At 39.6% G+C, this 23,432-nt stretch overlaps 4 protein-coding genes across 5 annotated transcripts in view; 2 read left to right on the forward strand and 2 right to left on the reverse strand.

Annotated features, from left to right (window-relative positions):
• myo1d (myosin 1D) overlaps positions 1-6,336 on the forward strand; it is a 120,325-nt gene extending 113,989 nt beyond the window's left edge. Inside the window, exon 22 of the mRNA XM_033984485.2 lies at positions 2,348-6,336. Within this exon, the coding sequence (XP_033840376.1) occupies positions 2,348-2,504 (157 nt within the window). The 3' untranslated portion in view covers positions 2,505-6,336. The remainder of the gene's footprint in view (positions 1-2,347) is intronic.
• The window catches only part of cdk5rap3 (CDK5 regulatory subunit associated protein 3), a 312,712-nt gene that overhangs the window by 283,537 nt on the left and 5,743 nt on the right, over positions 1-23,432 (reverse strand). The window lies entirely within an intron of this gene.
• Positions 11,201-17,003, reverse strand: cdk5r1b (cyclin-dependent kinase 5, regulatory subunit 1b (p35)). 2 transcript variants are annotated; one of them, XM_033984489.2, is made up of 3 exons: positions 16,731-17,003; positions 13,762-14,797; positions 11,201-13,094 (listed from the first exon to the last, which is right to left on the reverse strand). In XM_033984489.2, the coding sequence occupies exons 2-3, from the start codon at positions 14,664-14,666 to the stop codon at positions 13,073-13,075; spliced, it is 927 nt and encodes a 308-aa protein (XP_033840380.1). In that variant the 5' UTR covers positions 14,667-14,797; positions 16,731-17,003; the 3' UTR covers positions 11,201-13,072. The 2 variants fall into 2 exon arrangements, with proteins under 2 accessions (XP_033840380.1, XP_033840381.1); XM_033984490.2 differs by lacking the exon at positions 11,201-13,094 and having other exon boundaries at positions 13,758-14,797.
• Positions 17,850-23,055, forward strand: psmd11b (proteasome 26S subunit, non-ATPase 11b). The gene is made up of 13 exons (XM_055229434.1): positions 17,850-17,995; positions 18,985-19,082; positions 19,178-19,374; positions 19,680-19,737; positions 19,828-20,022; positions 20,104-20,248; positions 20,795-20,855; positions 20,946-21,008; positions 21,102-21,227; positions 21,311-21,346; positions 21,434-21,485; positions 21,560-21,702; positions 22,148-23,055. The coding sequence occupies exons 1-12, from the start codon at positions 17,901-17,903 to the stop codon at positions 21,700-21,702; spliced, it is 1,269 nt and encodes a 422-aa protein (XP_055085409.1). The 5' UTR covers positions 17,850-17,900; the 3' UTR covers positions 22,148-23,055.

A 23,432-nucleotide genomic window follows, 5' to 3' on the forward strand; every position in this document is an offset into this window, starting at 1 on the left:
TCCAATGGCACTATTTATACATCTACAGAGCTGTGAAAAAGTCCCGTTTAAAAGACATGTGGGCACAAAGAACTGTCTATCATTGTTTAGAAATATACCATGTCGGAAAATGAAGAAAATATAAACCTGGTGCACGACAAGAGAGGTGACCACTGCCAAGGCAAAGACCAAATCTGAATAGTCTAGTTCAGGGTTAAATGCTTACTCCAATGAGTCACAAAATGATTTTTCGTATAAGTGAATGTAGCTTGTTAACTTGAATAGTCCTGGATCTTAACAATTCCCTCAAACCAAAATGGAGTATTTTCTATTGAAAAACTGTAACACTGGTTTGTGCTTATTTACTTTCCTGTATGATTGTCTACAGGTCGCTGGATTCATTTGCATATTTTCTCCCCTTAAGCTATGATTCTTATGTATTAAAATAACCTCATTTAAAATTAATGTGCTCATAGTGACCTGTCTATATGCAAGAAAATATGCGAAAAACATCATTGCAGTATGTTTATTTATTTATTATTTATTTTACATTTTTTCAAATAATGCAACTTTGTTCCGACACTGTACTGACAGAAGCTCGGTAGAATGTTTGTCCAGTGATCCGAAGGTTGGCAGTTCGAATCCCGCTCTTGACGTAAACATTGTTTGAGCGGTCTGATCCACTGAACCACAGATTGGCTGTGCGATTCCAGCTCCCACAGATGAATGCTGCTGTTGTGTTCTTGGGCAAAACACTTAACCCATCTCGCCCTCAGTGTCTGCGTACACTGGTGTATGAATGTATTTGTGAATGGGTGGGTGGTTCCTTGACGTAAAGTGCTTTTAAGTGCCTTGAAGGTGGAAAAGCGCTATATAAAAATGTGACCATAAGCACAGAACATGTTAGTTTTAGCTTTCAACAATGGTCTAATTTGTTTTTCCTGTCAAAACTTACCTAGAGTATGTTCAAATTTCTTTAACTGAGCAACTAATCAATTTCAGTTATAGCAGCTATTGTTATCTGCCTTATGTAACGCCACAACTTGCACCTTTTTAAGTTATAACAATACTTGGGCACTTAGCTTTTAAATATATGCTTGGATAAGGTAAATACTGGACTTGGTACATAGATAATCTCTCAATCTTTTTAGTCAAGACAGCTGGTGACAATTTTATGACCCTGAACCACTGGTTGAGAAGCCCTGCTCTATCTACTCACCACTTGTACATTTGTCTGTCTTGTTTGAGTGAATCTGTATCACGTCTTGCTAACGACTATAAAAGACGTAATGCTGTGTGAGAGCGGTGTTGAGTCTTTGTAGAAGATATGATTTATGTCTCCAATCACTGTTTGATCCTGTATCCTTGTGTCTTCATTCAGGTCCTCGCTGCCCGTGTATGGGGATGAAATGGAGCATTAATATGATTTATCGTCTTAGTAACAGCTTTGGTATTCTAGCACCTTTCCAGTACTGACTCACTTTGGTAATGGCTATGCATATTTTAACACACAAATTAAACCATAAGTGAATGCCTTATGAAGACCGTGTGCACTAGGACCTGTATGTTAAATAGAACAGCCCAAGCGGAAATGGTTTCTTCATCTGAACATATGAATCATACAGTTCAGGGCTTCTCAATGTTTGGTGCAAGTACAAAATGAAGTATGAAGAGGTATGGTGTCGTACAGTAGTGTTTTGCGGTTAATCTTTATTGTCTTTATTGTTCCTATTCTGTTTGTAGTTAGTTAGTATACTACTTGGTTCTGGTTTAGTCCAATTTTAGTCCAGTTGGTGCTGGTTTAGTCAGGTTTACTTCAGCTGATTTGTTTTAGATTGACTTTTTCAGTTTAGACTTGCTATAGAGTGGGTTCATACAGTTGTGGTTTAGCTATGTTCCTGTCCATGTTTTCATTGAGTCTCAGTCCTCTTCTTGCATTCAGTGCCTTGGACTTGGTTTAGTCCTGGTTCAAGGCTGGTTTAGTTCAGTACAGTCCTGGTTTAGCCCCGGTTTAATCTTGGTTTAATCTTAGTTAAATCCTGAGTCAGTCCTGAGTCAGTTCTGGTTTTGTCTTGGTTAAGTCTGCTTGAGTCTGGTTGATTCTTTGCCATGTCACTACGAACAAAGTTGGTCTACAGAACAACATAAAAATGACAAATATAATCTATCTAAGTCCCGGTTTAGTCACGGTTTAGTCCACTTGCAGTCCCCATTACATTTAAGTCAATTTGATCCCATTTTTTATCTGATTTTAGTTCTTATTGTGGATAGATCCCTTTTTACCTGGCAAGATGATACTTTGAACTCAAAGTTCACACTGGTATTCTGGTAAAGCCTTTTCAAATCTTTTCTTTTTTCTTTTTTGCAGTGAGAAGAGGAAGCTACAGGTCAACGTGGCCAGTCCCATTCAGTGCAGCATGAATGGCCGAAAGTGTACCATCATCGTCGAACCCAAAATCAACCAATCACAGCCCGACTTCATCAAGAGCCGCTCTGGGTACATACTGTCTGTACCAGGGAACTAGCACGACACCCTAAACACTCGAAAACAACAGCAGATTTCAAACTAGGTCATGTGCTATAATAATTATTCTCTTATGATTCATGTACATATGAGAGGTCGCTGACAGTGTGACGATGGCAGCGCTTTGAGCAAACTGTACTAATGAAGTCCTTTAATACAAGCCAAATCTAATGTGTTTCTACGCAACGATCAAGCTATTTAAAACCTGTATGCACTACAAGATCTATCAAAGTTAGTCTGTTGTGTGTCAATTTCATCAATCATTGTAACTTTAGTAGGTGGGTTTATTATCTTGCAATTAAATGTGTTATAGTTAAATCTGTTATATGAAGCAAGAAAACTGGGCATGCATCAGGATTAATTCATGATTCACACACAAAAAATGATGTTAAAGGTGTATTATGTAACTTTTTGCAAAATAGATGCCATACTGTGGAACACTGAGACCATTTTTCATTTAACTATTTTATATTGATCCAAAGCAAAATTTGATGTTCTACTTTATATGTTTCTTCCAGTTTCTTGCAAGTTTTTGAATGGAAAAAGATGAAATAATGTTTATTTCAATGCTTTTTTTTTGTATGTTAAGGGCCAAATATTAATGCATTCCCAAAACTGAACCAAAGAAGAAGCTTGTTTGAACAATTGACCAGTAATTGACCAGTAACGTTAGACAGGTGGTCATAATGTTATGCTTGATCTGTGAATGCATTAGTGAAAGATTAAATAACATTATATAGAATCAATAGTGCATAATGAAAAAATAAATCTATGTTATCTATGTAAAAGTAACTAAAGGAGGTAAGGGAGCAAACCTGAAATCCTCCAGAAAGAACCAGTTTCAAAAAGGGCACATTGTAATTGACTTAATACCTGTACGGTAAATAAAGGAAAGAATATAGTCTTATGTGTTTACTCTCACATATGGAGATTTGAATGAGATTGTTGTTTTTGTTCCTTATTGTAACATTGCAGTCTGTGATGTGTTGAGCATATCCCTGACACTGCATTGTTGTATTAATTTAATTTCTGCATAACTATATTTACTGCTACTTTGAAAATCTATACTAATTATATATGTAGTAAAGCATATACAAGGACTATGTGTATGATAAGCACTTATACTCCTCTGAGGGATATACACTACCAGTCAAACGTTTGGACACACATTCAATTTAGGTTTTTTTTGGGTTTTTTTACTACTTTCTACATTTTATTTACAGACAGGAGACAACAAATGTATGAAGTAAGGTATATTGAATTATGTAGCATTTGATATCTTGATCCATAGTAAAAGAACTGGACATTTCACTGCTCATTCAAGCCACTTATTCAGTTCTGGTCAGATTATTGGTTTCAGTTTCAGTTTCAGTGTAGTTAGCTTCTCCCTTCAGATAGATATAAAGCGGTGTCCACTAGTAATCTGACCAGAACTGAAGAAGAGGCTTGGATGAGCAGCAAAACGTCTTCACTCCTACAACTTTTTGTCCAGTTGACAGATTTGAATTTTTCTATTACGTTTGATATCTTCTATATTATAAAAATAAAGAAAAAAAAAACATGAAATGAGAAGGTGTGTCCAAACTTTTGACTGGTAGTGAACCTGAACTGCTATGTATATTCAGTGCATATGTTTATATTTGATCATTATGACGTCATAGTGTTTGGGGCCACTCAGTATAATCAGTTATTGTTTTTCTGTTTCTGTTAATTGAACTGCCTAATGACATCTCCAAATCGCTGGAAAAGCCTGCGATTTCACTAATACCCTCCATTAAAAACAACAGGGTTTGAGAAGGTTTTTTAATAAGTTTGACAAATTGAGTCTAATATGAAGTTTGTTTATAATAAAGGCTCAGAAAGTTTCAGTCAATATTAGTCACGTGAGCGCTCCAGGTCTCCCGTCTCACTTTATATTCGATCTAGTTTCGTGTTCGTCAGATGTTCATTACAATCTGTTGTTTTGCAATATTTTTGATGACGTTTATGAGATGGTGTTTCATACTTTAATCTGCCACAAATAATAGGGATGTGACTGTGTGTTCCCTTTTTTCAGTTTGTTCAATATAGTTTTCATTTTCAACTCCTCAATTACGTTCTTTCACCTGACTATGAACCCATATCAACGCAAAATGAACCCCACCCTCCCTAAACGTGCAATATATATTTACTTTTTACTTTTGTTTTATATAAAGATTTGATCCCGAATGGATTGAATCACTGTATGTTTAAAAGCAAACATACTTTACTAATTTACAATGGACACTTCCTTATTTGCTTGTGCATAATTAACGTCAAAAACAAAACATTTTAGAGTTTCGAATGACCCATTTACCTCTCCAAATCTTCTCAAACACTTCCAATACTGTCCACTCCCTCCAAATCCCAGATATTAGTCTTTGAACATCTCGACAGAAAGTACTAGCCCACGGGTACGAATCCACTCTCCCTAGGTGTTTGTCCCAGTTGCTATTTCTCCCCTACATTGAGGCTAACGTGCTAACCGCATTTGCATCCCTAATTATCTCCAGTATGTCATTTATCTTAATTAGTATATTCACTGTCCACTCTATACCTCACAGCTAAACAACCTTCTATAGTTATAATAGAGGGATTTGAATGGGGGCGAATGTTCTTGCTTAGGCCGGTGTATCCTTCTATCCTCGGGCTTATTTTAGTCCCATAGGCCTCCTCTCCTCTCTCCACCACCATCATTAGACTAGACTACAGATCACGTCTCACTTCAGTGCCCCTTACAGCGCTTTAGTTCAGGAAACCAGGGTTGTGGGTGAACAAAGGAACTCTCTTTCTCTCTTTATTTGCCCTTAATCCTTCACAGCTACACTAGCAGGCTAATGTAAGGATGCACTTTTTCATACACTCGGAAAAAGCACGGAATAACTCAAATCATTTTATATTTGACATTCTTCAAAGTAGCCATCTTTTGACTTTCCAGAGATAAGTCCAAGGGTTTGCAGCGCTGTCAACAAAGCAAAGGGTGGCTACTTTGAGGAATTTTAATAACATAAGAGCAGATTTAAGCCACAATAACTATTCTTCATGAGCTGCAATAGATAAACAGATGATGAAACACTTTAGTACTTAGTTTGCGTCTGTAATGAGTCATTCATTGAACTTTTTATGGCTTAAATCTTATCGTATAACCAAAAATTTCCCAGTAGTGCAAAGTAAATGTGCATACATGACCCCAAATATATTGAACGATAAGTCAATGTAGTGATTATTGTGACAGACTTGCAAAGAAATTGAAATAAGAGTCCAAACTTTCAACTGGTAATGTATACTGGCGTTTTGTTTGGTTTTATGCCAAGTAAAACCCTCTGGAGTTGATTTGCTGAAAAGGAAGCAAAAACAAATGCAGGAACAGACTAACAAATAGCGTTTTAAGACCCAGACTAAAAATAGGATAAATGTGCTAAATAGACAACTTAATTTCCATAATATCGATTGGTCAGGGGAACTCTCAACCCACTAAAAGGCTTTTCCTAATTACTCCACTATAGTAAACTGTGCCATTGTATTCTCCCATTTAAGTAAATATATTGTTTTTCGATTTGCTTTCACCATGTTCAACTGTCACAACCAGCCAAAGCATCTTTTTATCATGTTGATTTATACAAATATTTCTCAGTTAAAATGCTGATTCAGTAAGTGCCTAATTTCAAGTTAAATGGTGTATTTCTGTTCATGTTGTCTTGTATGTCAGTGTCGCATACCACAGTTTATATAAAGAAAAATTGGCATTTTGTTTTGTGCAGTTGATATCCATTATGTTTCAGTAATCTTTTCATTAATAAATCTATTTGAGCAAGAAACTGTGCTGGTCTGTTTCCATATCAACCAAACGCAAGTGTGAAATCTTACATCTTCCAGACGTGCGTGACATTAAAAGGACCATATTATGCTATTTTCTGATCTGTTGTGTTTCCTCAAACGTGTGAATGAAACAAAACACTAGTAATGTGACATCGGTGAAGGAGGCGGCTCTTTTGAACGGGTGGAGCTGGATCTCATTTTTAAAAGAAACAAATCTTTATCTTTGTAATTGCAATGCATTTTTATCCTGATTAACATCGAATCAACACAAGAATGAACACAGAAGTAGAGCAGGCAACATGAGTAAGAGCTTTGTGCACAGAAAAAACAAGTCTGTCATAACAGTTTTGTATTTATTATTATTATTGTAAAAACTTTTTTTAGATTATGCATCATTTGAATGGGTGAGCACTCTCCCACTCTCAGTTTGAACCATTTTAAACAAGAGTCTTGGCCATTTGGGATTAGTTTGTTGATAAAATGAGTTCTCACATTAGCTTCTGTAATATACTGTAAATAAATCGTTAAAGGGCTAGTCTTTTGAACAGCTCTTTGAAATTAATGGATCCAAAAGATTCGGATCCCATAAAAGAGCTAAAAGTCGCATCACTACAAAACACAACTCCAGGTACATTTTAACATGGCTAAAAGTCAAGAGTCAATTTTGAGAGATATAGGACCTTTTAAAGGGCATGTATTTCATTTTATTCATTATTGTCAAGATAAATGCTCTTAAAATATAATATAATCTAATAACATATCATAACATATAATTTTCTTGGGTAATAAATACAGAAGCTATTGAGGGGGTCACCTTTTTCGTCCAATCAGGTACATTGTTACTAAGAGGATAACAACTGACTGGTGCTTTTTTTCAAGAGCAACAAAAAAAATCCATTGATTTAGCATTATAATGATTTATATGGACAAGAGCAAGAAGGAGAAAGCATAAAGTGAGTTAGTTGAAGTTTTTGGAGAGGCTGGGCAGTTTAATCTGTTATAGTTATTAAAAAAAAGAAAGAAAAAAAAGAAGATGTTTACTGGTCACATTTAGCGCTATTGCACCTTCAAAGCACTACATCAAGGAACCACTCACCTATTCACAGACACTGAGGTGGGTCAAGTGTCTTGCCTAAGGACACAATGACAGCATTCATCTGCAGGAGCCAGAATCTCTCTACCAATGATGTTTATGTCAAGAGCAGGATTCGAATCGCCAACCTGCAGATCAGTGGAGAAAGACTTTGACCAACTGAGCTACTTTAGTACTTCTTCTTAAGAGATATCACAAAAGTGTGAGAGTTGTGGCTCGTTCTATACCATACCACCTTTACTCCCCCTTAAACACATGTCTGTATTTAACCAAGAATTCCCTTCGTTCACTACTGCAGTAGTTTTTTGCAGCTTTGCTAATTGTAGTTCATTATCCCACTCTTTAGCAGCTGTCTGGACATGGCCCCACAGTTGGCTTGACTTCTCGTCTCTCTCTGCGTCATTGCTGTCACCTCTGATCCGCTGGCGCTGTGTGGGGGCATTCGCTGGAGTGAGGGGGGATTCTCATTTGGTGTGAGAGGGTCTGACTAATGCACAAACACCATCAGGCTGTGGCATTGAATCCAAACTGTTCGCACTCCTATAGCAGCTCTGCAATAAAACCCCAGGTACTCCATGGACGAGGGTAGTGCCTGAGCTTGATTTTATAATAATAATAATAATAATAATAATAATAATAATAATAATAATAATAATAATAATAATAATAATTATTATTATTATTATTATTATTATTATTATTATTATTATTATTATTATTATTATTATTATTATTATTATTATTATTATTATTATTAATTTCAGTTTGGGTTGCAACTAATATTTACTTTACTAATTGATCTTGCAGTCATATTTTAGACTGATTAATTGTTTTGATTGCAAATGCATGTGAATATATTTTTATCAAATTAGAGATGAAGCTAAAGTGGTGCCATTTGAGGCCATCCAGACCCTTCAGAATCAGAATCAGAAGACTTTTATTGCCATAGTCTGTGAACACAGTTCACAAACTAGGAACTTGATACGGTGAAAAAGTGCAACATAAACACACTGAATAAATACAAATACAAATAAGAGCATGCACAAAGTTAAAAAGATATGCTTAAAAAAATCAAATGAAATACTTAAAGGGAAAAAATATGTACAATAGCAGCATCAGAACAACAGTGCAAAGTGGCTTATTAAAGTGACCGGTGTTATAAAGTGTCCAGTTTAGTGCCGATATTATAGAGTGTTCATGAGACAAACAGCAGAGGGGAAGAAACTGTTCTTATGGCGAGAGGTTCTGGTCCCAATGGACCGTAGCCTCCTGCCAGAGGGAAGTGGCTCAAATAGTCCATGTCCAGGGTGAGAGGTGTCAGCTGCTATACGGCCTGCTCGCCCCCGAGTCCTGGAGACGTACAGGTCCTGTATAGATGGAAGGCTGCAGCCAATCACCTTCTCAGCAGAGCGCACAATGCGCTGCAGTCTCTGTCTGTCCCTGGCAGTGGCCCCAGCGAACCACACAGTGATGGAGGAGGTGAGGATGGACTCAATGATGGCCGTGTAAAACTGCACCATCATCTGGACTGGCAGCTTGCGTTTCCTCAGCTGCCGCAGGTGGAACATCCTCTGCTGGGCTTTCTTGATGAGGGAGCTGATGGTCGGCTCCCACTTGAGATCCTGGGTGATGCAGGTGCCCAGGAAGCGGAAAGAGTCCACAGTGGTGATGGGGGAGTCCGTCAGGGTGAGGGGAGGCAGGGGGGCTGTGACTTTCCTGAAGTCCACGATCATCTCCACCGTCTTCTGGGCGTTGAGCTCCAGGTTGTTGCTGCTGCACCAGGACACCAGCCGGTCCACCTCCCTCCTGTAGGCAGACTCATCGCTGTCCGAGATGAGTCCGATGAGGGTGGTGTCATCCGCAAACTTAACCAGTTTGACGGAGTCGTGGCTGGAGGTGCAGCAGTTGGTGTACAGGGAGAAGAGCAGGGGAGAAAGTACACAGCCCTGTGGAGATCCTGTGCTGATAGTCCGAGTGTCCGAGACATTCTTCCCCAGCCGCACGCGCTGTCTCCTGTCTGTCAGGAAGTCAGTGATCCACCTGCAGGTGGAGTCAGGCACGTTGAGCTGAGCGAGCTTGTCCTGGAGCAGAGCAGGGAGGATGGTGTTGAATGCAGAGCTGAAGTCCACAAACAGGATCCTGGCGTAGGTTCCCGGGGAGTCCAGATGCTGGAGGATGAAGTGAGTCTATTTGGAGATAAAAAATATTAGTTTAACCAAAAACATAAATTTGACACATTTCCAGTGTCATTTTGATTTAACTTTGTGTGAGCCATACAGGTTTCTCGCTGTTCAGACTGTGTATAGACCAGATAACGATTAATCATTTAATAAATTAGATGACGATTATTTCAATAATCAATTAGTTGTGATTAACATATTTTTTGTTTTTTTGTTTGTGTCATTTTAATTAATTACAAAGTGTGAGACTGTGGCGTTCCTTCACGTGCGAGTAGTATATTGTCCTTAGTGGTGTAGTAGTTAAAGCTCCTATATTAGGCAAAATTGACTCTCGTGAACTTTATGTCATGTTAGAACGCTGTTACCTCATCAAAAACATATCTGGACTTGTGTTTTGTTTAATTTACACATCTCCAAAGCTCAAAATGCTTTGTTCCAACTTGTGATGTCATGAAGTGGTAGTTTTCAAGTGAGTAGAGTAAGTAGAGATTCTGAAATGATCTAACTAGGGCACTTCCTGTATTACAACATGATATCACAAGGTGGAACAGAATGTTTTCAGTTTGAGAGACAAACTCCACCTAAATTTACAGAGTTTTTGTGTGTTAAACACGTGTGAATGAGACAAAACACAATTTTGGGTCTGTTTGTGATGAGGAAACAACATTATAACATAGATCCAAAAATAGTGTAATATGGGCTCTTTAGGAAATAATTAGCCTGTGACGCTGTCATGAGGCATGTATCTCTGCTCCTGTTCTGCCTCCCTGTGTGCTCTCCCCCCTTCCTCACCTGACCGAGCCTGGAGCTGGGCGGAACTCTCGGCTCCTCCCGCACGCACCTGTGTCCCATCAGGGTAATCATCACCACCTGCCGTAGATAAGAGGAGCGGGGAGAAGACACTCGGTGCCAGATCGTCTGCGTGTCAACGTGAATGCTCCAGCTTAGTTTTTGAAATTTTGTTACCTGTCTGCCTGTTACTCATTGGATTTTTGCCACCTTCCAGATTCCTGCTCTCGCTCGTTCCTGCTCCTGCCTCTGCACTCCAGCTCCGGTACAGTCCACCCCTCTGCCTTGCCTCCTGTCCCGTCTTGGTCTCCGGCTTGCTTCTCGTCTCCTGCCCTGTCTCCCGCTCTCTGGATTACTCCTGCTGGGTCTTCCCTGGCCCTGTCTCTGGTCCCGTCATGCTCCGGCCCTGGCTGTCTCCATGCCTGCTCTGGACATCCCTGCTTGGCTTGTCCTGATCCTGTCCTCATTCTGGTCCTGGTTTCCCGTCCCTGCTCTGCGCTACTCCCGCCTGGTCTGCCTCCCGCTCCCTGCTCCCCATGTGTGTTAAATGAACTATTAAAGACTGAATTTCACCATTTTGTAAATAAACACTGTAAATCTGCCCCGAGTCTGCACGTCTTTGGTCCTCTCAACCCCACCCGTTACGACAGACACATAAGCATCTTGTAATGTTTGACTTGTTTAGTTTTTCAGTCTTTTAATCACCAAGAAGGTCTGCACTGCACCTGACCTGAACAAATAAAACATTGTGAAACAGAATTAAAAGCTTGTAGTTAAATAAAGACACCATCTCACCTTGAACGATCAGTGCATTTTATTTTCATCACAGTACAAAAATAAATCAAATAAGCCCAAACAAACTGAAAAACAGGTTTAAGTAACAGCAAGAGCTTTTTTTGTCTTTTTCCAAAAACCTATTGAACAGCATCTACCCCCTGTCCCTCCTCCTCTCCTCTGATGTCCGTAAGGAAAAAAACTTCACATTTCATTCATAAAAGTTCGACGCATCCGCTCCCTCACTCACTCACGCCTCCCGTCTCTTATTCTACAAAGTACGCAACAAGATACAGAAAGAAAATGACATCTTTTAACTATTACTTCAATCTTTTATCATATTTATAGTTGAAAGTATTGAAACAACCATTGAGTGATGTCAGTAGAAAATAAAGATGGCACGTTTCAGTGAAGTTGATCTTTAAAACCCATATCCCTGCTTCGGTCTGAGCCCTTCCAAACTACGCTTCCTTTGCCTTCGATTATAACCAAGCATGCACTGCCATTTTGAATACAAATATATAGTACTGTGTGAAAGTTCAGTAACAGTTTTATGGGTCAATGTGTAAACCCTTTTTGTGAGCACTGAGTCTTTGCAGTTGCGAGATAAGGACTAGTGCCTTAGCAGATGTCTATGCTCTCTTTAAGTAACATTTTGAAACCCATGTATTGACCTATGACCCATTTCAAACAAATATAATGCACAGTACTGTATTGTTGTGTCGTTAAGTAGTATTTATAGAGTTATTTTTGTTCAGGTGTAACTAGCTAAAAACTCAATTGGGATACTACCAACGTGCACACAGTAAATTTGATTGTAATACTGATCCTATGAGAAGCTGCAGTCTCCAAGCCACAGAAAACTGTTCTCTCTTATAATACCTGAATGCGCTTTACTGTAAAATAAATAAATAAATAAAAAAACATGAATAGTTTCCAGCTTTCAAACTTAACTGTGCTTTACCCTTGATATGGGAGACGGCAGGTTGCCATAGTTTCTCATGTAGGCCAATGTCGCAGGGAAAACTCTGGGATATTTTAAGATCAAGTCCGCGGTGTATGCCTTTGGTGTGGTCCGATTTTGGATTTTTTTGGGCTATAGTTCTTTATTACAACCTTCATCGTCATTCCCACCAAACGTTGGCACACTTAGCATCTTTATCCATCAGTCTCTTACTTTCTCCACTTAAATGAATGTGCCCAAACCATAAATACATAATGGTAATAATATAAGGTGTCCATTTTCTTATTACTAGATGAAAATCCCTTCTCAAACCTGATATGGCACTGTTTTAACATTTCCTATCTTGAATTCACAAAAAATCATTCCAAAATGTTCAAAAATCGCAACATAAAGTTATCCCCTGGTAAACCAAATGGTCTATTGTAGCAAGCAAATCTAAATAAACCTATGTCACTTTTGTTCACGGCATTCTCTAAAAACGCAACTCAAGTAAAAAGACGCAGAATTTTGGTAAAACTGCATGGCACACGTGCAAAAAACATCTTTACATCTTTAAATAAATAAAAAATGAAAGAAGAGCAATAAATAAGCAATCTCCGTAAGCTCAAATTCGGCCTTTTGGGAGAGTGAAACATCCACTTTTTCTAGATGAAAATAAGGTCTTTCTAGACAGTATGCCATATAATGCATACTGTAAGATCCTCCAGTGGTCAGTATTGTCCAGCAATGTTTTTGATTATCCATTTTGGCCACTATTCTGTCCATAGCTACAAACAAAGCCACGAAAAACAGCAGACCCCTCAGTTGGTCATCCACTTCGGGCCAGATATGCCAAAATGTCTCCAAGTTGGATCCATGGATTGAAAGAGTAGAAGAAGAAAGAGGTGGTAGTCTGTCTCAAAGCGGGGATTGGATCATCGCGTAGTGGTCAATCAGGCAATGGCCCTCACCCTCCTGCAGGGGGCAGCACAACAGTCACATGATCACTGGTCTGGTCCAAGCAGCTCAGTCCACATTCATAGCTGTAGATGTTTTTTTGTTTTGTTTTGTTTTTTTTGTCTTTTCTAGTCACTAATATAGATAAATATGTGTGTACTAAGAAAAGGATGTACCCAAGTCTGGCATTTTTGACTTTTATTCTCTGAATGGTTGTATCAAATTGGAAATCCTTTACAGTATTTCTCAGTCTGTAATCATCAAAACCAATTGTGGCAGCTATTAAATATATTTTAAACATTTATATGAATTTTGCAGCTAAAATGTCAAACCTAATTGTAGCTACTTAAAATACAGACCACTTTGAAATTTACATAGGCCTGATTTTATATGGCCTTTATAAAAATGTCTATATAAGCAGCCCTTTGAGGACTTTTTCCCATTCAAAAGATATAATATTTCTGCTTTAAATTGTGAATGACTACGGTAAACGCCCTGCTATATCATCATTCTGAAATCTGTGGATATGCAACGTGAGCTGACAAGCCACCATCGCTCTCTTCTTCAACAACAGGCATAAAAGCATTAAAAATACCCACAAGCAATGACCAGTCAAAATGCCAGACTAGCGTACCCCCACCCACCTACCCCCCCTCCCTGTAGACCACCCCAGGCATCCCCTCACCGGTCCAGCCCGATGAGCAGACGGCTTCTCTCCTCTTCCTTCTGGCTCTCATTCTTCAGATCTGCAAACACCTGGGTGAAGTAGTGCGGATCCGAGTTGATTTGGAGCATCTTGGCGCTCATCAGGTTTATTATGGACAGGCAGCGGTCCCAGAATGTCTCCTTGGATGACTCCACCAGGAAGGGCTTAAGCGGGTAGGATATCTCGTTGCCCATGTAGGAGTACGACAGGTAGAGGCAGGTGAGGAGCACGGCTTGGAGCTCGTGTTCGGTGGCCACTTCCGAAGATACGACGTCGCGGCACAGCATGTAGACAAAGACGACGTTGGCTGGGGTGATGAAGCCTTGGTCCTGCCAGCCTTGGAGCAGTAACGAGCGGTCCACACTGCGCAGCCAGAGCACAGGGTCAGTGGGAGAGAGGTGTTTGAGGCGATAGCAACGCCGACATAGGAACTCCCCCAAGCAACGCAGGAGCTCACTGGTGGAGGCTTGGACAATGACTCTTTTGGGGGTCCCTGGGGCGACGTTGGAGTTGGTGAGTGGCGCCTTCTTCACTGATGATACTATATTGTTGGAGTTTTTGTTGAGTGACGGAGTGCTCTGATCCTGGGCGAAGGTGGACAGGTTAGCACACGACTGGGACTTCTTCAGGTTCTCGTTGTTGAGGTGCGTCACATTGTTTTGGTAGGTGCCGTTGGGTTGGACCTTCTTGGAGCCTTTCTTTTTGGCCGACACTGCCACAATGCGTTTCCATGGCAGCACGTTAATGAGCGAATGGCGTTTCAGGTTCTTGTCTTTGGCATTCTTGCTGTTCTGGACGGCCGTGTAGTGACCGACTGTGGCGGGCCCATCCTCGAACAGAGCTGCCTTACGGTAGCTGGGGGACAGAGAGAGCACGGTTCCCATGGTAACTCAGCGGAGGGGGAGGCGTCCAGGGATTTGGAGAAACAAGGAGAACCTGGGGGTGGTAGAACCTCGTCCCGGGTTACAGACTTCCACAGATCATCTAAAGGAGTTCAAATGATGTCCAGGTGTGTCTGCAAACACAGTACAGCACACAAGGTAAGTCCCATAAATAGCACCTTAAAGAATACACATACAGAATTACAGCTCAATATTTTGTCATATATTCTTGTTCCTAAAAATCTTCTGTACATTTTTATCATGGTTTTGTAGAGCTTGGTAATTTCTTATCCATTAGTGGTCAAAAATATAAACCTCATATGCCAGAACTATCCGGAGCTTTCACAGATAAAATGTGGGCTCTGAAACTGCATTTTTCAATATAGCGTTTTCTTTTAAACTTGATGTGTAACTTTATTTGTATTCATGTGTCTCATATAGACTGGAAATATGAATGTTGCACTGTTTTATTAGACCCTTATACATTTTACATAGATGCTACCACATTTTTAGCCCTCTGAGGGTTTTTGGTAACCATCCTTCACATCTTTTTATATAGTGCTTTTCCACCTTCAAGGCATTCAAAGCACTTTACATCAACGAACCATTCACCCATTCACATCAGTGTAGGCAGACACTGGAGGGGAGGTGGATTAAGTGTCTTGCCCAGGGACACTACGACAGCATTCATATATGTGAACTCCTCCAACCTCCAACCTCCAACGTATGGGTCAGTGGACCACTCAACCAATGATGTTTATGTCGAGAGTAGGATTTGAACCACCAACGTTTAGATCAGTGGTCAAACACTCTACCAACTGAGCTAGAAATCTATCTGTATTTTTTTTTTTTACCAAGTGGAAATAAATTAAACTAAACTAAACATAACACATTTTTATCATTCTAAGAGGACAAAGGACCTATATCTAAGTGCACATACATCACATATAGTCTCCTTTACTGTCTGCAGTGCCCTCATTAAAGTGTGCAAAAGTGCTCCATCTGACAGACCCTCAGGCTTATTACCAATATTGATTTGACTCAGTAAGCGGTGGAATGGATCAGCATATAACTTAACCTAATGAATTCAGACTGTATAGACCCACAATACTGTATGCACAAAGCAGGAAACCACCTCACTGTGCCATCTTACTGTAGGCCTATTTGCATAGATTACTCGTGCACAGTTCTATTATTCACTCACGCAGCCAAACAGATATGGAATTGTATGTTAAAACCATAGTTAAATGTATTTATAGAAAACGACATCACCATTACATCCCTGCATTTAAATCTCTCCTACAGTGAATCCATATATATTTCATAAGAAAATCCATATTTCATAGCAATGGCCGCCGAGCTTGAGTGAGCCAAGCGCCACCCCCTTCACTAAAATGGAAGCTCGTACCGTAAACAACGATCCAGTAGGTACAGGTGAAGGTCGAGCTGCTCCTTTTACTGTATTCTATAGTCAAGAAAACGCTAAAGCCACAGGACTGATCTTATTTCACAAAAACGTGCATATTTGTTCTTGTATTTTGAATGCGTGTATTTTCAGCGCTGCAGTGTCTACGCGCAGTTCCATCTATCGACTTTACCCTATTTATGTAGAAAGAACACTGCAAAATCCTGTTCCATGAAATCAGTTATGCTCTTAAGTGTATAAAATTGTAATCTTTGTGTTATTTTCACAATATTAGGCAGTGTGTTGTTGAATATGAGGCTGTGTACATCGGGAGCTCTCCAAGGTGCCGAAACCGAGATGCGCGTCGAAGCAGCCTGAGCGCGCGAGGCGGTGCCTTTGGCTCGGCTAAAAACGCCTTCCCATTAAACAGCATTTAATGTTGATGCAGACCTCAATGTGTAAACGCTGACCATAGTAACATAATAACTGTCTACTGCATCAACCACGGTGGGTAACAAGGCTTCACAAATAGTCAAATTTAGTCGAATCTTCTGAATCTGAATATCCATTGACTATCATTCTCAAAAGACTAAAAAAATGCTATGGAAGCAATAGACCCATAGAGATAGAGTATGGGTTATAGACTAGGCTACTGTACTCACCAGATGCTGTTGCTCGCGGTGAAAAGGAGGGTTATTGCGATGTTCCTTTCCTCTCGCACTGAAACCTCTTTCCCGTAAAAAAAGGATCAGTTCCGAGGAAACTCAAACCATCCCGCTGGTGGATGGGCCAATGGTAAATAATCCGAGTCAAGGAGCGCCGCGCCTGTGATGGTGCACAGTGATGGTGCACAGTGATGATGCACAGTGATGGTGCACAGTGCAGCGCACAGCAGCGGAATGGATGCTGAGATGAAGCTGTGGTCCAGGTCCTCTGCCTGAGATGCGGATGCTGAGCGGACCGCTGCTGTGCGCGCGTGAGGCAGAGACACGAGCTCAAGCACAGACAGTGGAAGAGCGCCCCTCCGTGTTCTGTTTATGCCCAGTCCTCTCATAAGCACGGATATATTGGTTTATAGACGCATAAGCACAGGCAGGAAGTGGGTTGAACCCGGTGAACCCTGAACTATAGACTACTTGTGCTGTAGGCGTGTTTTTGTTTTTAGATACGGGGGAAATGTCCCTTTGGGCCCAAAACATAAACATATTAAACTATAATAATTACAAAAAAGGATGAAGACCTCTCGATTTAAACCCCCCATGCATATAGGCTAATAGAAATGACTGAATCTGGATAAAAATTTGTTTAGGCTAATTGCAGAGCCCTAGGCCTATTTGTAATGGTTGCCTTATAATAATAATAATAATAATAATAATAATAATAATAATAATAATAATAATAATAATAATAATAATAATAATAATAATAATAATAATAACAATAACAATAACAATAACAATAACAATAATAATAACCTAATAATGCCATAATCGCCTACAGGGTGTGCATCATATTCTCTTTTTATCATAAAGACTCCATGTGACCAATAAGACATTAAGCAGCCTTCCAGTCCAATATAAAATGTACTCAGCGTTTACAGTCAGTCTTACAAATGATCAAGTGTGTCATAACGAGAACCACAGCTGGGGCATCCACTTTTATATGGCACGTTTCTACCCTGATTGTATGGTTCCTACAAATCACTGTCCACGACGACTACATTTCCCAGCAGCCTCTATTTCCCAACATGCCAACGGCGCGCTGACGTCACAGCGCTAGATAACGTAATCGGCGTATGTAGTTTTCATTCAGGCAGCATTTGAATAAGCAAGATGGCGGCTGCAGCGGTGGTTGAATTTCAGAGAGCACAGTCTCTCATTAGCACGGATCGCAACGCCTCTATCGATATTCTCCACTCCATCGGCAAGTGTGATTTTCTGGTTTAGTATTTGACATGATGTTACAGGTCTAGGGTTATTGTAGTGTTTTGTTTTTGAGCGACGGGATAGCTGCTAGCTTGAGCGGTACCGGTGAGTGCCGTGCTGACTCACTGTACAGCGGAGATGCATTTGTAACCGCTAGTTAGCTATTCGGCTAACTTTAGGCCTGTGTGGTATATAAGTCAACAAATTACATACTTGTGTTTAGGAATAGAGATGGTATTAGTTATTCTTCATGACGTTTAGTTTCCTCACAATGCCAGCTCTGGCTCAGTTAAAGGCCGTTAGCATGGCAGGGCTAACGCTAGCCTGTTGTCAGCAGCGCCTTACTGTGACCAACTCGTAATATATTGTCAACATAATAAATAGCTTTCTGTCATTGGGAAAAAATAACACGACAAAGTTAATAAATTGAACGTCTAATTACGTAATGGTTCAGTTGTTTTTGTCGATAGCACGAGAAACTCTGTCCTCAAATTGCCTTGTCACACTAGCCCCCAGTAGCTGTCAGTTACCTCATTTGTCAGACAGTGTTTATATCCGTAACATCTCAACTAATGTCATGATCTGTTATTTGTCTCTTTGGATCTAATAAGTGTTTTAACGTAAGATGTTGTCCACCATTGTCAAACTGCTATTTGTTTGTATTAATGTGAGTGTATGTTTTGCCATCAACCTCCGATCTGGCTATTTGTGAATAATGTCTAACCCAAATGTCATCTGTCCCACTTCAAAGCTTAGTTACTGGAAAACAGAAAAGTTATATACACTAACTATGTAGACTGCGAAGTTAGATTGAATGTTTGATGTAAATGTGTTATGTTTATCACCTTCAAATGTATGGCTAAAAAGTTGGGATCATGATAGAAACACTTTATATTTTGTTTGTTAATTGAAGTCCCCAATGTACTCCTAATGTAAAGGTTTATTTTTATTATTTTAATTTATTTGATTAAATGTTTTGTGCAACAGTGAGAAGAGATGTCCAAGAGAACGATGAGGAGGCTGTCAGGGTTAAAGAACAGAGCATCCTGGAGCTGGGGACACTCCTGGCCAAGACGGGTCAAGCTGCAGGTGACCATTTAAATTTTCTTTGAAATGATAAAACAAGTGTTATTGTTGTTAGTGTTATGGATTTTTAAAAATAAACCTTGTCTTCTTCATTGTAGAACTGGGAGGCCTTTTGAAGTTCGTCAGGCCTTTCTTGATCTCTATCAGCAAGGCAAAGGCAGCCCGACTGGTACGCTCCCTGCTCGACCTCTTTTTGGACATGGAGGCAGCTACGGGGCAGGAGGTAGAGCTGTGTCTGGAGTGCATCGAATGGGCCAAGGCTGAGAAAAGAACCTTCCTCCGACAAGCTTTGGAGGTGAGTTAATTTTGTTTACAGATGACTCATCTTCCCAATTTTGATGGATGATAAGTAGCATAAAACACAAACCTGGCCTGAAAAACCTGTTTGCAGTTTTCTGGCTCATTTAGCGAGGCTGGTATTACATTATGCTAAGCTGTCATGACAAAGTGGCATTTTCTGTATAAAGTTAATGACTCCTTGTTTTGCAAGGTAGTGGTTTTTATGGTATTTTGTTTAATAATTTATTTTAATGCTTAAGAGCGTAAGCTTATTCAAGCGGTACAGCCTAGTTTCACTCACTGAATTTATTTTCCCTCCAGGCCCGTCTGATCTCGCTCTATTTTGACACCAAAAGGTATCAAGAGGCACTGGCACTGGGTAAGTTTGATTATTATCTATTATAAGGCCCTTGATATAAGTAATGAGTGTTCACATGTGTGACTATACTTTCCATGCTCTGTGGCTCAGGCTCTCAGTTGCTGCAGGAGTTGAAAAAGATGGATGACAAAGCTCTGCTCGTGGAGGTTCAGCTGTTGGAGAGTAAGACATACCACGCTCTCAGTAACCTCCCCAAGGCACGGGCCGCCCTCACCTCCGCTAGGACCACCGCCAATGCAATCTACTGTCCACCAAAGCTCCAGGCAGCTCTTGACATGCAGTCAGGTCAGCCCACTGTGCAACCCTAATGGCCGATTTAGTGACATTCTTTACGTCAGATGTTAACAGTAGTTGTCTCTGATACAGGGATCATCCATGCAGCTGAGGAGAAGGATTGGAAAACTGCCTACTCCTACTTCTTTGAAGCCTTTGAGGGCTATGACTCCATTGACAGTCCCAGAGCCATCACATCACTCAAATACATGCTCCTCTGCAAAATTGTCCTTAACTCGTAAGTTACTGATAAAAGTATTATCTTCCTAAAGAGCAAGGAACATAACATAATGAGTTGCTCATGTGGATCAAAATCAGATATTCATTAGAACTCTAAAAGCAAAATGAAGCAACAGCAAAAGATAAGTTGAAGCCATGTTAAAACTGCCTCATCCATTTGGTGATTCATCAAGTTTCTGGAACTGCTGTCGTAACCAATTCCAAGTTGTGTTGTGAGCTCAGCTTTGAATGAAAGGAGGAGCCTTGGTCTTTCAGGGAGTTTTTGGTCTTGAAGCCTTGCAGTTGTATGTAGCTAGGTTAACAATTCAGACCCTTTGTGCCTTTCCCATCATATCAAGAACAATCATAAACTTGACTTGAAACTTATGGTCTCATGATGTGCTCTTTCCTCATTTAGAAATTTATAATCTGGTTTTGATCAACCTGGGCAAAAAGAAAAGGATTATCTTGATATTAAGATTTTATTCATGTATTATAATGGTTGGGCACTTTAAAACACATCAGTACAGACACTGTAAATAATGTGGTGTTTTTTGTTTTGTAGACCAGAGGAGGTACAAGCCTTGATCAGTGGAAAACTTGCACTGCGATATGCAGGTCGCCAGGTAAATATAGGCGATAAAGTACTTCAAGTTCATTAAGTCACTTTTGTTATAATCCATTTTAAAAATACCATTTTCTTGTTTATATTGTAGACAGATGCACTGAAATGTGTTGCCCAGGCCAGTAAGAACAGATCATTAGCAGACTTTGAAAAGGTGAGAACGTTAACTGGTAAAATTATTTGTTTTTAGACATTCTGTACTCATACTATCAAATTTGAACTTTTCAACTTGTTTAAATTTTCCCAGGCCCTAACAGAGTACAAAGCTGAACTGCGGGACGACCCGATCATCAACACTCACCTGGCCAAGCTGTACGACAACCTGCTGGAGCAGAACCTTATTCGAGTCATTGAACCATTTTCCAGAGTACAGGTACTCACAACTGATGCTCATTCAAATATAACTTTTTATTGCATTTATTTAGTATGTCTAATTTTTTTTTTGGTCATATACAGATAGAACACATATCTGGTTTAATCAAATTGTCAAAGGTGAGTAAAATAAATGTATATTTTTAAAATAAATTACTTTTGTTTTTATTTTTTTAATTCCTGTGTTTTCCATTTTTGTCTTTATAGGGAGATGTAGAGAGGAAACTATCACAGATGATCCTGGACGAAAAGTTTCATGGTATGTACAGTTTTAATAAGCACTAAGTTGTAAAATCAAAACACTATGTTTAACTTTAATATTTAATATTGCAGGGATCCTTGATCAGGGTGAAGGTGTATTGATCATATTTGAAGAACCTCCAGTCGACAAAACATACGAGGCAGCCTTGGAAACAATTCAGAACATGAGCAAAGTCGTGGACTCGCTTTACAACAAAGCCAAGAAGTTAACATAGGTAAAAATAGCCTAGTTGTGCATATGACTTTTTGAACTCACTGCTACTCCCTGTATTTTCGTACTTAAAAAAGACCTATTGTGCTTGTGCCTGCTCTATAGCTATAAACTATGACACCCGTGAACCATTATGTTATAATTTGTACATTTTAAATCAATATTTATCTAAGGCGACTTAATAAAAAACAAGTCGGCTTACTTCTGTGTTAGAAAACTATGGTTCCCAGTGGGAGCTGATGTTGGTGTAAACATCACAAAGAGTGGGCACCTCCTAAGCTGTATGTCACACTTTTCATTCATACCAAAATGAATATGCAATGCTGCTGAATCCTGCGTATCACTGATTAAGAAAAAAAATTGTATGCCAGTGTATTAAGAAAAACATGAAAAGCTGTCCTGTGTACTATATAGCATGTCTGATACTTATGTTTGTATTTTCCCCACAGAGCAGATGACCATGTCCCGTGTGATGGAGGAACTGTGTGTGTTTGACCAGCGTGTAACATTTTATGAAGGGGACAAGGGAGAGCCACAACGTCCCATGAACTGCAACAAACAGGATTCCCCCATCAAACTCATCCCGTCTATGGACTATTTCATCACCCGTTTTATTCCTTTTTTGGTTTTGATAAGTCTTCAGGATTCTGTAACACTCAGCGGCCAGCTCAGGCCATCAGGGAATATTGTACAACTACAATAAAAATATTCAAAGGTTTAAAGAATACATATATCTTTCTCATAAGGTCGCTCTTCACTACAACTTTGACAGCCTCAGACTCTGCTACTGTTGTAAGGAGGAACAGGGCTTTTCACTTGTCAATATCTTTCAGAAGCACACTGCTCCGTTTTTGGAAAGTCGGGATACTTCTTTGGGATGTTGAAATCTTGTCTGAAGAGCTCCCTCTAGCTCCGTTTCATTTCCATATCAATGCCAACAGTAAAGACCCCACTGTATTTCAGATATGTATTAAACACTTCTGTTTCGGATTTTGTGTTTTTTTTTGTTTTGTTTTTTGTTAATAAATTTTAAATGAAATCTGAATGGTTGCCACATGTCCTGCCCCCCCGCTTGTGTAAATTTATAAGAAACGATGCCATGTCACCACTAGTGCCAGTTTTGGGCACTAGTCTTGCCTCTTGGTTAAATGTTGCACAAAAGAGAAAAGGTGAGGCTGGTGAGCCTCTGAGCTTTTGTGGAATATTCCCAAGTGTGCAGTTCATTGTTAGTTCCTAGCACTAGTGTGGTATGCTAGTAACCAAACCGTTTGTATGGTTTTGATTTGGTTTTATTTTATTTTGGTTTTGTTTCTCTTCTAAAGGCATTTTCAAAATAAATATTTTGTATTTTAATGACTATGGTCCTCCATGTTCTTCAGTAGCCACTGTACTTCAGAATCTCTAATATTATAGAATATTTTCAACATGGTACAAGGAATACATTATCAGTTCTACTTTTCAGTACTGTCAGTGACTTTGTTTGAATGTGTCAACGAACATTTATAACATTTCCATGGAAACAAGCTAGTGGCACCTTCCACCAGAAAAGTTACATCATGCACGTTTAACTTGCAGTATCGTGTTGAGAGACTAGTAATGAGAAGAATGCGCTTGTTTATAACCACATTTTTGACATTATTTTCAGATAGTGTTTTAATTGCATTGCATTAAAATGGTAAACAATATAAATCAGCAAACCTTAAGATCTGTGTTTTTTCCCATTTCAAGTAAAAG

This window comes from Periophthalmus magnuspinnatus, chromosome 19 (assembly GCF_009829125.3).
Source record: "Periophthalmus magnuspinnatus isolate fPerMag1 chromosome 19, fPerMag1.2.pri, whole genome shotgun sequence".
NCBI classification, from domain to species: domain Eukaryota; kingdom Metazoa; phylum Chordata; class Actinopteri; order Gobiiformes; family Gobiidae; genus Periophthalmus; species Periophthalmus magnuspinnatus.

What these genes read in the sequence shown, in the direction of transcription:
- cdk5r1b (XM_033984489.2), bottom strand. Translation starts at nt 14,666, where the DNA reads ATGGGAACCGTGCTCTCTCTGTCCCCCAGCTACCGTAAGGCAGCTCTG. An exon ending in CTGCTCATCGGGCTGGACCG is followed by an intron (nt 13,095 to 13,761) that starts GTGAGGGGATGC and finishes TGCCCCCTGCAG; the next exon opens with GAGGGTGAGGGCCATTGCCT.
- psmd11b (XM_055229434.1), top strand. Translation starts at nt 17,901, where the DNA reads ATGGCGGCTGCAGCGGTGGTTGAATTTCAGAGAGCACAGTCTCTCATT. An exon ending in ATTCTCCACTCCATCGGCAA is followed by an intron (nt 17,996 to 18,984) that starts GTGTGATTTTCT and finishes TGCAACAGTGAG; the next exon opens with AAGAGATGTCCAAGAGAACG. An exon ending in CAAGACGGGTCAAGCTGCAG is followed by an intron (nt 19,083 to 19,177) that starts GTGACCATTTAA and finishes TCTTCATTGTAG; the next exon opens with AACTGGGAGGCCTTTTGAAG.